This window comes from Fukomys damarensis, unplaced genomic scaffold, assembly GCF_012274545.1.
Source record: "Fukomys damarensis isolate Sample0158 unplaced genomic scaffold, DMR_v1.0_HiC HiC_scaffold_23, whole genome shotgun sequence".
Lineage (NCBI taxonomy): Eukaryota > Metazoa > Chordata > Mammalia > Rodentia > Bathyergidae > Fukomys > Fukomys damarensis.
In genome coordinates, this window is record NW_022900935.1 from 39,466,496 (window position 1) to 39,476,762 (window position 10,267).

At 58.0% G+C, this 10,267-nt stretch overlaps 2 protein-coding genes across 2 annotated transcripts in view; both read left to right on the top strand.

Annotated features, from left to right (window-relative positions):
• Casz1 (castor zinc finger 1) overlaps nucleotides 1-3,315 on the top strand; it is a 47,661-nt gene extending 44,346 nt beyond the window's left edge. The window contains exons 11-15 of the mRNA XM_033767339.1: nucleotides 262-400; nucleotides 609-672; nucleotides 1,801-1,955; nucleotides 2,055-2,177; nucleotides 2,973-3,315. Of these exons, the coding sequence (XP_033623230.1) occupies nucleotides 262-400; nucleotides 609-672; nucleotides 1,801-1,955; nucleotides 2,055-2,177; nucleotides 2,973-3,315 (824 nt within the window). The remainder of the gene's footprint in view (nucleotides 1-261; nucleotides 401-608; nucleotides 673-1,800; nucleotides 1,956-2,054; nucleotides 2,178-2,972) is intronic.
• A 1,686-nt stretch (nucleotides 3,316-5,001) lies between these two features.
• LOC104864912 (zinc finger protein castor homolog 1-like) overlaps nucleotides 5,002-10,267 on the top strand; it is a 10,902-nt gene continuing 5,636 nt past the window's right edge. The window contains exons 1-6 of the mRNA XM_033767392.1: nucleotides 5,002-5,668; nucleotides 5,879-6,050; nucleotides 6,940-7,091; nucleotides 7,218-7,359; nucleotides 7,668-7,967; nucleotides 9,598-10,261. Coding sequence (XP_033623283.1) covers nucleotides 5,894-6,050; nucleotides 6,940-7,091; nucleotides 7,218-7,359; nucleotides 7,668-7,967; nucleotides 9,598-10,261 — 1,415 coding nt within the window. The 5' untranslated portion in view covers nucleotides 5,002-5,668; nucleotides 5,879-5,893. The remainder of the gene's footprint in view (nucleotides 5,669-5,878; nucleotides 6,051-6,939; nucleotides 7,092-7,217; nucleotides 7,360-7,667; nucleotides 7,968-9,597; nucleotides 10,262-10,267) is intronic.

Consider the following 10,267-nt stretch of genomic DNA (forward strand, 5'->3'; position numbering starts at 1 on the left):
TCCCCAGACTCCCGCCCTTCTCCTCCAGGAGGCCCTGAGCCAGGACAACTTTGACATAATTTTGCAATAATTATCACTTGAAGAATTGCCACACAGGGGTAAGCATCGCAAGTGATCACGTCAGTGGGGAGAAGTGCTGACCAGCAGCTAGGCCTCCCTGGAGGCCCTGGCCCACCCAGCAACATCCCTGCCTGGGGGAACTGGTACTGTGCAGCCCAAGCCCCTCTGAGCCCATCTTCCTCTCCCTCCTCTCCCCTGCAGGAAGCGGGCAGCAGGCCACCCCTACCAGGTTCCCCCTGGCCCAGGTGAAGCAGGAGCCCTGTGGCGAAAGCGCCGGTGCCCCAGGCCCACACGAGGCTGCCCACAACCGCAGTCTTGACCTGACTGTGAAGGAGCCCAGGTGAGGCGAGGCCAGCCCGGGCCCCAGGGGAGGCCATGGCCACACCTCAGAGCTAGCCCCGGGGTCTGGGCTGGGCTGGGCTGGACTCACCTTCCCATCGGGCAGGGGCAGCAGGCAGGGCTGGAGCCCTGGTCTGGCCGGGAAGGCCGTACCACTGGACTCGGTACCCCAATGTCTGAGCCGAAGCCCCTTGGTTTGTGTGTTCTAGTAATGAATCAAATGGCCACGCAGTCCCGGCAAATTCATCTCTTTTATCCTCGCTTATGAATAAGGTAAGAACCATCCATCACACGCCTTCCGTTCCCCCACCCAGAGAAATTAAAGCTGTGCTGGGGGGTGGGGGGATGTGTTTGTTTTTTAATGTTTTCCCTCTAATAAGATGAGTTTGTACCATTTAAATTTTGAGGCCATTTTTCATCGAATATAATTTCAGAGCCACTGCTTACAAATTAATTTAATGAACTGGCTGAAGAAATATATTCCAGCCTCTGACACCATTTTTTTTTTTTTTCCCTTCAGATGGAGGGCTCCAAAAGCTTTTCTGGAGCCCTCTAACTTCTCTCACCCTTAGTTATTAATGTTATTTATTTATTTTATATCTATTTTTGTTTGTTTAAAAAGGGGCGGGGGGAGACTAAAGTGAGAGCAAAGCATCAATTTCCACTTTTCGGCTTGAGTAATGGTCTCGGACGCCTTCCGGAGAGGTCGCTCTGGAATATTTATTTTAAATAATGCAGGGTCTTTGTAAATTATACATCATCTCAAATATATTTTTCCCCTTCACACGATGAATTTGACTGCAGCAAGATTAATTTGGTTACTGTACACAAGTGACTGGGTTGAAGAGGGAGTGGGCCTGGGCTGGCCTTGTGGGTGGGTCCTGGCTGGGCACACAGGCATGGGCTCCTGCGGCCGGGCCCTGCCACCTGTCCTCCTTTCCCGCATGCCCTCCGTCTCCTTGGCTGTCCTCAGGACGCTGCCTCCTGCTCCCTCGCTCCTCCCAGGGCACCTCTCCTCCCATCTCTCCCCAGCCTGCCTTGCTCTCCCCCATTAGCCTCTCTCTCCCTCCCTCCCTGCTCCTCCTTTGTGTGCTTTCTCTTGTTCTCAAGGAACTCATAGGGGTTCCCCCCATCCCTCCTCCTCCTGCACTTCTTTTGAAAACCTTCTGGCAGGAAAATAACCAGGGAGCAGCAAAGTCTGGGGGAAGACGGGCTGCTATGTGCACTGGGAGTGGCAGCCTCAGCTTGAATGATGGCTCCCACAGCATGGGCTTGTGAGGAGAGAGACCCAGTCCTGCCTCTCCCAGAGTCTTCAGACAGGGCTCTTCTCTAGCCAGAGCTGTGCTTGGGCGGGTCTGTCTAAGGGTCACACGGCCCCAAGCTCAGTCTCTGTCCTCTTAGATGTCTCAGGGCAACGCTGGCCTCGGCGGCCTGCTGAACATCAAGGCAGAAGTAGAGGGGAGCCCTGCCGTGGAGCCCTCGCCCTTCCTGGGCAAGGCTGTGAAGGCGCTTGTCCAGGAGAAGCTGTCGGAGCCCTGGAAGGTGTACCTTCGCAGGTGAGGCCTGCGGATCACAGTGGGGAGGGCAGGGTCCCTGGTGGCCACGCCAGCCCCACCTCTGAGACCCTACCCTAACCTTCTGGCTGCTCCCACCAGGTTTGGCACCAAGGACTTCTGTGACGCCCAGTGTGACTTCCTCCACAAAGCCCACTTCCACTGCGTGGTGGAGGAGTGTGGGGCGCTATTCAGCACCCTGGATGGGGCCATCAAGCACGCAAAGTGAGTGGGGGCCCCCAGAGTCCCAGAGCCCTAAATAGAACCCCAGGGGGGCCGGCTTCCCTTCCTTCTGCCGTGTGCCCAGCCCTTACCCAGACCCCACCTCGAGGCCCTGAGTGCCAGCTGGGGTGGTGCCAGGACCAGGTGGGGCCCGCACCTGGCCACAGATGGCCCTGAAGAGTGACTAGAAGAGCCCAGAGCCTAGGCAGAGAGGCTCAGCTCAGACCCAGGGCAGGTCAAGGCCTTTCCAGCCACACGTAGATTCCCTTGACCTAAAATACTGAGATGAATGTGTAAATCTTGTGGGGTTAGAAAGCGAGTCCAACCACGGGTTGTAACTGGACTCAGACCTTCACAGGTATAAAATGTGTACAACAGGTGTCCCCAGCTCCTGGTCCGCACAAGAGCCTGCTGAGTACTGAGGGTCCCACACGTGAACCCCAGTGCAGCTTCTGTAGGAAGGGGCATCACACACACACACACACACACACACACACACACACACACAGTGTAGATGTTCAGGACACAGAGAGCTCACAAGAAGGAAGATAGAGAGTTAGGGTCAAACAGCCCAGCTGCAGAACTGAGGACACAGCCATTTGTCCTCAAACCCTGTCCTGATGGGATCATGGGAGACGTCCGGAGCCCGTGCTCAGGATGGATAGGGATGCTGGGCCCCTGGGCTTGTGACAGGGTCACATGTGGCACTCCTCCCGAGGCGTGTGCAGCCAGGGAAGGGTCGACCCCCTAGCGGGTCCTCAGCTACCCACCTGAGATGCCCTTTTTCTGCCTCTCCAGCTTCCACTTCCGGACAGAGGGAGGAACAGCAAAAGGAAACACAGAGGCTTCCTTCCCGGCCTCTGCTGCTGAGACCAAACCTCCCCTGGCACCTTCATCCCCTCCGGCACCCCTTGGCACCACAGTCCCAGGGTCATCTCTGGAGGGGCCCACTCCCAACCCAGCCTCGGTGCCCTCCACCCCCACCCTGCTCGCCTGGAAGCAGCTGGCTTCCACCATACCCCAGATGCCTCAGATGCCCGCATCAGTGCCTCACCTGCCTGCTTCACCCTTGGCGACGACTTCTCTAGAGAATGCCAAGCCCCAGGTCAAACCCGGATTCCTCCAGTTCCAGGAGAAGTGAGTCCCTCGATGAGCCGGGCACCCCGTCCCTGTGTGTCTCGGGAGTGGGTGTAGAAAGGGTAGCGAGAAGGCCCTGCTCCTCACCCTGCTGTTAGCACTGGCTGTCCCCAGCCTTCGGGACATGGCCACTGGGCTACGTCCTTATAGCCAAAGATGCTGCCGCTGCCTGTGCCTCACTTCCTGATCCTGAGCAGCCAGCAGGTGGGGATGGTGGTGGTGGTGGTGGTGGTGGCGGCCACTGCTCCAGTGGGACCAGGGCTGTGGAGATCCCACAAGGCCCAGCTGGGGTGGGCCGAGAGTGGTTTCCTGGCCCAGCAGCGGGGCCGCATCTCCTTCCAGTCACCCTTGCTGGGCTTCTCTGGGGCTTACAACCGGGCTGAGTCTGCAGGGCATGAAAGCCAAGGGGGGCGCCAAGGGGAATAGTCCCCTCCAGGCCTGCACCCACCCGCACAGGGGTTTGGAAGGGATCTTCCTCACTGAACGGTGGTGGCTCCTTGTGGCGAGAACGGTGACTTTGTATCATAATGTGTGCGGCTTCCTGTTCTCAATAAAAGTAATAAATTGTATTATTTATACCACCTGAGTGGCAGTGTCCTCCCTCTCTGAGCACTGCGACTGGGCCCATGGTATGGAAGGGGACCACAGTGCCTCTCTGTCCCTTTTTGCTTCCCTTCCCTAAAATGGCAGCCCTTTTAGCTTTCTGGGCCTGGGCAGAGTTCCCACCATGGGTCTCCTTTTTGGGGACTGCAATGTTGACAACTAGGACAGAAGGCTGGAGCCCCGTGTCCTCCCACGGCCCTCTGCAGCTCATGGGCCCTGCCAGCCTTTTGAGCAGGCCCAGCACTTCCCCATGCACCTGCCACCAGCCCCTGCCACCCCCTGGCTCCTGGGTTGTCCGAGTGGGTGGGTGCCACAGGCCTCAGAGGACCCGGGGAGCACCAGCAGCTGTGCGCCTCAGCGGGACCTGACATCAGGCACACGACGTTCCTTCTTGCTGAGGTCCCACAGTGGCAGTGCTTCCTGGTAGGGCTGCCCACCCATCTGCAGTCTGTCAGCCACATCCAAAACAGTGCTGTGCCATGCCAGCTAGGCCCTCACTGGCATCCTGCCAGGGCTGGCAGCACCATCCCTTATTTTCATATCCAAGAAGTTATTGCAGCCACTCTTATCTATAATCTCGAGGTGTGGCCGTGGAAACTACATGTCCCAGCATGCAATGCTCTGGGCACCCTGCACATTGCAATCCCTATGCACCAGGCAGAGTGCCTAAAAGGAGGCAGGGATGCATGCTGGGATCTGTAGTCTCTGGTTGAATAGGCCTGTTGAGCAGGAGACCTAGCCCAGGGTCATTCCTCTTGATTGTACCACTGGTGACTGAAGAATGAACCTCAACACAGGCAAAATCGGGACACTAGTAGGGAGGACTTAGAAATGCCAGTGACCTTCTGGGCTATGGTTTCCTTCCAGTGATCCTTGCCTCGCGACCGACTGCAAGTACGCCAACAAGTTCCACTTCCACTGTCTCTTTGGGAACTGCAAGTATGTCTGCAAGACCTCTGGCAAGGCGGAATCCCACTGCCTGGACCACATCAACCCCAACAACAGCCTGGTGAATGTGCGAGACCAGTTCGCTTACTATTCCCTACAGTGTCTCTGTCCCAACCAGGTCAGTGTGACGGGCAGAGGGTGGCAGAGCAGGGGAGGCACAGGGCCCAGCACAGGCTCCTCCTGGCAGAGACTCTGCTTTTCACACCTTTCTTAAGTTAGTTTCTACCTGACTCTGGAAAGGACACTGTCTGCCCCTGGGCCCCTGGAGGCCCCTAGGCAGGGGACCAGATTGGGGATAAGTTGTTGAGGTCTGTCATTTCAGTCTAAACCCCTAGTAGAGACTAAATGCTATGCAGCCACTGGGCACATGCCATCCTTCCTTCTCATCCTGGTGTTAGCTATGTCCCCTTTTCCCAGAGGCCTAAAAATTTAAAATAGGCCCACAAATAGATAAAGGGATAGAATTGTCCATGCCCAGACAGGAAAGACAAGTTTGAAAGGCCCACCCCCAGGACTGGCAGAGGCTCTACCTGAGGAGTTGGGGTAAAAGTCTTGAGTGTGCAGAAAAGATTGCCAGGATACATTAGTGATGTCTGCCACATGCAGGGAAGACTGCTAGGATGGATTAGTGATGTCTGCCTAAATCTGAGACTATAGAGGAGTGCTAGAGTGGATTGGTGATGTCTGTCTAGGTCTGCTCATATAGAGAAGAGGGCTAGGATGGATTGATTAGTGATGTCTGCCTAGGTCTGGGCATACTGGGAGGAGTGCTAAAATAGATCAGTGATGTCTGCTCTGGGTGTGAGGTTAGTGAGGGATTATAAGGTTACTAGTAGGATATTTTAGTGAAATGACAAAGGGGACATACTGCCTTTTAACATGTGAAAGGTCTCTATACAATTGTGTTTTCTTATTCTGAGTTTGGAAGAACACAGTACAAAAGGCCTGCCACAGACCAGAGGCCTGAGATGGCAGAAGTCACTGCCTGTCCTGAGCCTCCTTGTGTTTCCCTACAGCACTGTGAATTCCGGATGCGTGGGCACTACCACTGCCTCCGGACTGGCTGCTACTTTGTGACCAACATCACCACCAAGCTGCCGTGGCACATAAAGAAGCATGAGAAGGCTGAGCGGCGGGCGGCTAATGGATTCAAATACTTCACTAAGCGGGAGGAGTGTGGCAGGCTAGGTACTTATAGCCAGGGCTGGGGCAGGGACTTCTCTCAGGTGGCAGGACCGTGGCTTTGATTCCTGGGGCCACCTCTCCTGGAACCTGTGTTTTCCCCTTTCTGGTACCATGTTTTGTTAAAGATGTCACAGAAGCCATAGACTCACAAAATGTTAAAGCCCAAATAGCCCAGGAAAAACTGCCAGAAAAGAAAAGAAACAAACCTTTCCTGCAAGTATTTATTCAGAAAGGATCCATGGCCTGGAGAGGGCCGGTAACCGTGGCAACAGATGTCAATACTCGGTGGCCTATGCTGTTCTGGGTCTCAGTTACAGGTGTCAGGGTATTTTGTAGTTGCCATTATTTACTCAACTTTGGGTGTTTTTGGTGGTAGCTGAGGCCAAACAAAGCTGGGGGATGATATAAGACACCTGGCCAGCCTGGCACCATGGCAACGGGCAGGCCTTCACCTGCCCTTAGCTGAGGCTGTTTCAGTCCCGCCTGCTCTATTTGTTCTCAGGCCAGAGCACAGCAGAGGTGGGTGGGGACAGGGTGGAGGCCAGCCAAGGCCACAGCCAAGGTCGGGGGCACAGATACCACCCCAGGTGCCCAGAAGACATGTGGAGACAGGCGGCTTGCAGGAAGACCCACGAGGGTCTCGCCCTGGAGCGTGGGCCTCCTAGGGTGTGAGGCAGGGGTGAGGCCTGCTTGCCACACTTCCGTGCCAGGCCTGGGGGAGTCTGGGGATGGGCAGCCTTGGGCTTCCTGGGAGAAAGCAGATGCAAGCCTTCCCTGTAGAAATGCACCTGCCTTGCTGGCCACGCTTCCCCTGTGCCCACAACAGGGCTGACCCACACCGGGGGCACGAGCATTGCCCGCCGGGAGCTCACGCGGGGGGCCGTGTCCGCAGGCTGCAAGTACAACCAGGTGAACAGCCACTTCCACTGCATCCGGGAGGGCTGCCAGTTCTCCTTCCTCCTCAAGCACCAGATGACCTCTCACGCCCGGAAGCACATGCGGAGGATGCTGGGGAAGAACTTCGACCGAGTACCCGCCTCCCAGGTGAACGCCCAGGGCCTCCCGCGGGGCACGCCCGGGTAACCCTTGCTTCCAGGTGGAGGCCCACACTGCCCACGTGACCACCAGAGCCCTGTGGCCAACTTCCTTAGGGACCCTGCTTCCTTTCAGGGCCCCCCAAGCCTGATGGACGTCGAGACAGACGAGGGCATGGATTACACCGGCTGCAGCCCCGGTGCCGCCTCCTCCGAGTCATCCACCATGGATCGGAGCTGCTCCAGCACCCCGGTGGGCAATGAGAGCACTGCGGCAGGTGAGCGCGGGCCGGGCCGACCCCAGGCCAGCTCTGCCGTGCACACTCCGCCCTGGCCGCAGTCGCAGGAGAGGAAGCCCAGGCCCTCCCCCCCAGCCCAGCCATCGGCAGGCCGGCCTGGCACACCAGGTTGCCCACCGGCGGAGCCTCTCTCCCCTCTGTGTCGCACCTCTCTCTGCGCATCTGTCCACATATTTTCGTATCATACTTGCTTCTGCCATCGGGTTTCTCATTTTGGTTCTTTTTGTTTTTTCTTTGTTTTGGTCTTTTTGTTTTGTTTTGTCTTCTGCTTTTCTCCACCTCTCCAGGCTGCCCGGCTCCTCCTCCTCTTCCTCTTCCTCCTCCTGCTGCTGCTGGTGACGAGGCTGCCCGCGGGGCTCTGCAGCCCCCCCTGGCTCCATCCTTCCCACCGGCCGTGCTGCGGCCGCCCCTCCCTCCCCTCCCATGCCTCTTCTCTCCGTCCTGTCTCTCATACTCTCTGCTCAGTGCCAACCTCGGAGCCAGCCGGGGCCTGGCCCACCCCATCAGCAGCCCGCCCAGCTTCCCGCCTGTCACTGCCACTCCAACTCCAGTAAAAAGTGACGTCCCCCTAGTTCAGGATGCTGCAGGTAACTCCCACACGCCTTCTCCGGTGTCTGTCTCCCCAAGTGATCCTCCGGGTCATAGTCTAGGACCCGGCCCTTCTCTGTGGCCAGCTGAACCAAGGCCAGGGCCACTCTGCACCACTGACAGCCAGGCCCCCCTCCCAAGAACAGCTTCTTGCGCCTCTGGCTCATTCCACCGGGGATTTGCCTCTTCTCACCACGGTCAGGACCCCGAGTGCCATGCCATTCTCCTGCTCTACACCCCGTGGGTGCCACCCTCCTTGGCCCTGGGCAGGACAGAGTCTGTCCTTGCCACTCTCAGGGTTCACCTGGGACCTGCACAGGTTTGGGGGTCCTGAGCCCAGGCCCTTTGGGGTTGCCTGCTCCTGGCCCTTGGGTAGAGATGACACTCCATCACTCTCCGTCCACTCTCTTCTGCCCCGCGTCTGCCTGGGCACACTCCGTGCAGGCACCAGAGGATGGCAGTGAGCAGGACATGTTGAAAACTCCATTGCTGGCATGACTGAAAATGCCCTTCAGCCCGAGACCACAGCCCATCAGTGCTTTGTGGCTTTCAGGCCTGAGCCCTCCCACACCCCAGCCCATCCTTCTCCCTGCTTTCTCTCCATCTGCCAAGGCCAGGCGACCAGGCCTGTCCCACACATGGGCAATGGTGGCTGGGTGTTCTAGGCAGGCCAGGCAGGGCCGTGCCAGTCCCCACCCTGGGTGAGGCTGGGCCTGGGGCTTCTGGAGTTTCCAGGCAGTGCCAGAGCCAGGGGCCTCGTCCTGCAGCCAGCAGGAGCTGTAGGGCTGCAGGTGTCTCCCAGAAACAGGGTAAAGGAGTCGCTGGCCATGGGCCCCTGTATCTTGGGACTCAGCCTGGCACCAGGGTGGGCACTCATGAGGGAGGGCGGGGGCATCTTCTTGGTGCTTAGCTCCCGAGGCCTGGCCCATCAGGCCGACTGGGGGCAGAAAACGCCAGTGGGACCTCAAGGAACTTCTGGTATAGCAAGCTTGGTGGCACAAGCCTATAATTCCAGCACTCTGGGAGGCTGAGGTAGGAGAATCATTAAGTTCAGGCCCAGCCTGGACCCCTCAGTGACTCGATGAGACCCTATCTCAAAATAAAAAAAAAGGGATGAATGTAATCATTATGTACTGTAAACATGTACTAATGAAATATGTACTAATTAACTAAAAGTTAAAAGAATAAAAGGGCTAGGGATTTAGCTCAGCACAAAGGCCCTGAGTTCAATCCCCTGTATTAGAAACAAACAGAAAAACCTGGTGCAAGGAGCCTTGGGCCCAGGGTCTTGGCCACACTGCAGGCAGGTCCCATGCAGACTGGAGGGCTGGGGGGAGCCAAGGTCCCCAAGAGGCCCGTGCCATGGGCATCCTGGCCGCAGTCCAACCTGGGGAATTACCCTGCAGCCCAGATTCCTCCTCAGCTTCCACTGTCACCCGGACTGTCCTTGGTCCACACCCTCACTGCCACGAAGCAGCACCGCCTCCCTGCAGGCCTGGTCCGTGCACCTAGAGGATGGGCTGCCTGGGACTCCCAGGCCCCCACCCGGGATTGGGCCCACGTGGGTGTTGCCCCAGGCATGGTGCCAAAGGCATCCCTTCTGCGCTGACCTCCCGTGACCTTCCCCAGGGAACACCATCTCCATGCCCACCGCCTCGGGGGCCAAAAAGCGCTTCTGGATCATCGAGGACATGTCGCCCTTCGGCAAACGGCGGAAGACAGCCTCCTCGCGCAAGATGCTGGACGAGGGCATGATGCTGGATGGCTTCCGGCGCTTCGATCTCTATGAGGACTGCAAGGACGCGGCCTGCCAGTTCTCGCTCAAGGTCACCCACTACCACTGCACGCGGGAGAACTGCGGCTACAAGTTCTGCGGGCGCACGCACATGTACAAGCACGCGCAGCACCACGACCGCGTGGACAACCTGGTGCTGGACGACTTCAAGCGCTTCAAGGCCTCGCTCAGCTGCCACTTCGCCGACTGCCCGTTCTCGGGCACCAGCACGCACTTCCACTGCCTGCGCTGCCGCTTCCGCTGCACCGACAGCACCAAGGTCACGGCGCACCGTAAGCACCACGGCAAGCAGGACGTGATCAGCGCAGCGGGCTTCTGCCAGTTCAGCTCGAGCGCCGACTGCGCCGTGGCCGACTGCAAGTACAAGCTCAAGTGCTCGCACTTCCACTGCACCTACCCGGGCTGCCGCCACACGGTGGTGGGCATGTCGCAGATGGACTCCCACAAGCGCAAGCACGAGAAGCAGGAGCGCGGGGAGCCCCCCGCCGCCTCGCCCTCGCCCTC